The sequence below is a fragment of the Aphelocoma coerulescens genome, chromosome 1A, assembly GCF_041296385.1.
Source record: "Aphelocoma coerulescens isolate FSJ_1873_10779 chromosome 1A, UR_Acoe_1.0, whole genome shotgun sequence".
Lineage (NCBI taxonomy): Eukaryota > Metazoa > Chordata > Aves > Passeriformes > Corvidae > Aphelocoma > Aphelocoma coerulescens.
Genome location: NC_091014.1, coordinates 31,419,871 through 31,424,611, shown reverse-complemented (window position 1 = coordinate 31,424,611; position 4,741 = coordinate 31,419,871). Strand labels below are relative to the sequence as shown.

At 45.0% G+C, this 4,741-nt stretch overlaps 1 protein-coding gene across 1 annotated transcript; it reads right to left on the bottom strand.

The window, feature by feature from the left end:
• Positions 1 to 560: 560 nt before the first annotated feature.
• LOC138104465 (prolactin-like) lies at positions 561 to 4,524 on the bottom strand. The gene is made up of 4 exons (XM_069003766.1): positions 4,249 to 4,524; positions 3,973 to 4,080; positions 2,764 to 2,943; positions 561 to 1,099 (listed from the first exon to the last, which is right to left on the bottom strand). The coding sequence occupies exons 1-4, from the start codon at positions 4,522 to 4,524 to the stop codon at positions 905 to 907; spliced, it is 759 nt and encodes a 252-aa protein (XP_068859867.1). The 3' UTR covers positions 561 to 904.
• Between the last annotated feature and the right edge of the window lie 217 nt (positions 4,525 to 4,741).

The window sequence follows — 4,741 nt, the reverse complement described above, 5'->3', positions numbered from 1 at the left end:
GGAGGCCAGTAACAATTGGTGTCCCTCAAGGCTCTGTCTTGGGACTGGTGCTCTTCAGTATCTTCCTCAATGACACAGAGAGTGGCATGGAGTGCACCCTCAGTAAGTCTGCAGATATGAAGCTGAGCAATGCAGCAGAGGAGGGGTTACTACCCAGGGGAACCTGGACAAGCTTAAGAAGTGGGCCCACAAGAAACTCATGAAGACAGTCTGAGAGAGTTGGCATTGTTCAGCCTGTAGAAGAGAAGGCTCCAGGGAAATGTCATTGCTGCCTTGCAGGACTTAAAAGATGGCTCATAAAAAAGAGGGAGAGCAGCTTTGTACACGGGTAGAGAGTCACAGGATAAGGGGGAATGGTTTTAAACTAAAATAGGAGAGATTTAGATTAGATGTTAGGAAGAAGTTCTTTATTGAAGAGTGGTGAGGCACTGGAATACATTGCCCAGAGAAGTTGTGGATGGCCCATCACTGGAAGTCTTCAAGGCCAGCTTGGGTGGGGCCCTGACCAACGGTGATCTAGTGGATGACATCCCTGCCAATGGGGGAATGGGGGTTGGAACTCAGGGATCATTAAGGTCCCTTTCAACCCAAGCCGTTCTGTAATTCTGTGTATATATCTAACCTGTGTGAATCAGCCATAATATAGTCTGTCACAGTATAATGTGCAAGAACATTTATTTATCTAATGCTATAGTAGTCCTTTTTATTGGTGCATTAACCAACATACACACATGATGCTTTATTTAGTATTTCATCTGCATTGGTCAACTGTGTCAAGTAGCTGCCAAAGGATTTCAAAACAAATTCCCTATTAAAATTACTCTAAAAGTGATAATTTAGAAGTTCTATTTTATTTAATCTTTATAAGCAACATGCTGAAGACTACTTGTCAAGGGATTACAATTTAGCAACTATTTTCTGGCATAATCCTACATTTGAGAATTTTTAAGTAGCTTTGTACTTTATTGGAATCTCTCCTAAAACAGTGAATGAAGTCAGAGTCACTCATCATGTTTGCTTCATTACTAATTGATAAAGCAGTGCCTTCAGATGATGCCATTCCATTTAATGAATTGCTGATGATGCCCATTGACTGCATCTGTATTGAAAACAGGAAAAGAAGTACAGCTTGTAACTATGCATACAACAAATCTTAAAAATACTACTGCAGAAGTCAAGGGAGGTGTCACTGTGTTGGGCTGTACTACTCCAGGTCTTTCACATACTAATTGAATATATATTTAAAGGTCCTTACATAGAATAACATTGTCTTTTTATCCTTATGGTATCTCTGCAATTTTTAGACTAGACTGAAATTATTTGATACACTAGTAATGAGTGCTCCATCTGAGTTTGAGGAACCCCTGTTTGGAAATCTTTATTTCCTCTTCAAGTATTATAGCAAATCAGTCTTGAGACTTTTTAGCCATTTATTTTAATGCTTTTTGTGAAGGGAAGCTTCTAACATGAGCATCCACCAGTGCTGTTTATTTAACCTGGTGAATTCTGCCGATTGTGATCACCTGTCGGAGTAGGTGCTTCACAACAAAAGCAAGTTTAGAATTTTTCTGTCTTAACAGAAAAACACAGATGCAAAGTATGAAATGCATTAATTCTTGTAATTGTATTTCTACCCTGTGGTATATCCATAGTACAGAGAGGTCAATACTTCAAAGAGTTCCCTCCTAGTAATACCTTCAAAGGTCTTAGAAAAAAATAAAGCAGATAAATATACCAAAAGGGTGTATCTAGTTTAGAATTGCTTGAAGCAAAGGTCAAGCTTTGAGGTTGAACACTTCTGAACTTTAGGGCCATTTTAACCCAAAACCATGGCTGCATTTGGATGATGGAGTTTCTGTGTGTTGCTCTGAGTCACCCAAACCAGGGCTGCATTTTAGAGCAGGTTACAGTTCAGCCTATTCTAGTGATGAGCTGCTTACCATTTTAAAACTTGTATTCCCCACCTTTGTTCATGAAGCTGAAAGTTGATCTACTAGTGTAAGATACTAGTTTATTAATCACTTTTTAAATTGAAACAGACACCTTGGCAGTGTGGCCATTTTAGAGAATAGGCACACAGATTTCATTTGTTCAGCCAAAACGACAGTTAATTTTAGATGTAAATGCACAAAAATTGTAACAGTCAGGACTTCTAGCTAGTAATGAGAAGAGAGAAATGGAAATAACAAAAAATGTTATCCAATGATTTATATATGATCTGCCATAATTTGGAACAGAGTTTTGAAATTGTTTTGTGACTGACATCAGACTTAAGCAATGCCACTGTTGTCTTGTAGAACTTATCCCAGCATAAAATTATTGCCTTAGGAAGGAGCTCTTTGCATCAGACAGCAGTGATACTTGACTTACTTAGAATGTAAGTCCAAATAAAACTTAACACAATTATTAAGCATTTATCATGGTCTACCCACATCTTCTCTACTGGCCTAGAAAACTCAAGTCATTACCAGATCATATATGAAACTACAAAAGGCTCTAGTCTTTGTACTCATGTGTGTCTTTCATACACTTCCTTTTAAAATACTGCCCCACAGGTAAGGACTCCTATAATGCCATCTACATATCTGCCAATCTATAAACTAAGTCACATCCTTTGACAGAAAGATGACTGTATCTGTAACAAAGTCCTGCATTTTGCTGAATAAGAGCCTCCAAGCCCAAGTGGGAGCAGACATTGCCCCCTCCCCAAAGTCACTCATGCCACATAACTGGTATAAATAAAAACTACATCAAAAATCTTGCCTTTTCTGTTACTTTCTCAACTCCAGTCTTCAGCTCATGTACCATATTGCTGATTTGCTTAGCTTTGCTAAGGCTGTCATCAGATAGCTCTTGATGGTGCTCAATATGCTGGTTAAAGTGGGAAAGTGGTTCTTTCCAGGCTTGCAAGAGTTTCAGTATCAGGTGAGTTAGTTCTTCTCTCTTATAAATTAAAACAAGGGAGAATGTCTCTGTTACTTTGCAGCAGATCATATGACTACTCTTAGTCTCATTGTGAAACCTCAGTGGGATTAAGACTTACATCTGCAATTCAGCACTTAAACGCCACTGTCTCTATAACACCCAAAAGTTGTATTTGTCGTGTTTTCAGCTAATACAAGCAGGGCCTCATCTCCCATTGCCCTTCCAGGTGGCCTTCTAGAAGGATGTCTTGGGGCAAGTTCCTCACTCCATCACAACCAAACAACAAAATGTTAATTTGTCTTTGTCTGTCTCCTAGAGGCAAAAGTTTCTCCCACTGGTGTATCCCCAACTTCACAATTTGCTTTTTCTCTGTATGAACAAACTCTTCCTACTCTTCTCTGAACTAATAACGATTTTTTTCTCTTTGCCATTACAACTGTGATGTAAATCAATTTGCTGTTCTTTTCCCCTTACCTAACGACCGATTCAGAGATAATGACTTATTTCTTTCTCCTGATTGCTTCTTGTACTTTGCAGTGATCCTGATTAGCTTAACTTCTCTGCCACACAGGTTTCTAAGTTTCTGTTCCACGGAGTTTGCCACAACAAAATCAAAGCATGTCTGTCAGTCATTCTGATGAAGTACTACTGCAATATCCTTATTATAACTAGTGTATATGATCCGAGCATAGGTAACAACGTAGAGATTTAAAATTCAACTAATTTATGATTCGTATGCAATACCTCTGTGGTGTGCATCGGTTTGGGGTCAAAACTTAGCAGCTTCTTCCATCCAGGTTGTTGATGAAGCTCCAGAAGCATAAAAACATCTCTGCCTATCTCCAGCCCGACTGGAGTGGGGGACCATCACAGCATAATGAATGAGACATTTCGGGGCTCTGACGGGACGGGAGGTATTTTCCCCTTTCTCCACGGAGAGGAGAAAGAAGTCGGTGTGACCCACGGAGTCCGCTTCCAACCCCCCCAGTCCTCGCGGTACCACTTTCTTCCCCGTCTCTGCCTGCCGTCGCCGCCGTTGCCCCTTACCGGGATTTTTTGGGCGTATTCTTTGCCGTTGGGAGTCAGCATCCCCGACGTGTGGCACTTCCGAGCGGGCCTTCCCAGTTCGTTGTCACGGGGAGGAAAGTGCTTTTCCTACGGAGGAAGAACACCTAAACGTACACCGAGAGCACCACCACCACCCTTCATCCTGACGCCTTTTTCCCTATCCCGCCCGTCGGCCGCCTCTCCCAGGGCGGTGCAGCCCCGCTCCCAAGGCGGTGCAGCCCCGCTCCGCGGCGGCGGGGCCAGCCCGGGACTCACCAGCTCGGCGTAGAGCGCCGTGGAGAGGCTGTGGATCCTGCCCGAGTGTCGGATCACCCGGTCGAAGAGATCGGCCACGGTCAGGGGGTGGCAGCCGGCGTTCCCCGGAGCGCAGACCAGCAGCCACAGCAGCGCCAGCGCCGCAGCCGCACCTGCGGAGAGGGCGGCGGCGTCGGGGCGCGGAGTGTCGGGGTGTGCCCCCGCCCGGCCCGGCCCCGCCGCCCGCCCGCCGCCCTCACCTGCTCGCCCCGCCGCCCGGGCGAGGGCCATGGCCATGGCGCTGCGGAGCCCGTGCCCGGCGCGCAGCGGCTGCGATCGGCCGGCGGTACCCCCGCATCTCCTATATATGCTGTGATCTCTCCGTGATGACGGGTCTCTCCCCTGACGTGCGCAGCCCGCGGCCACCGTGAGCCAGCCCGCCCGGAGCGGAGCTCACGGCTTGGTGAGCGGACGGGAGCATCCCTCGCACCGACGGGACCGACTGCCCTCGGCA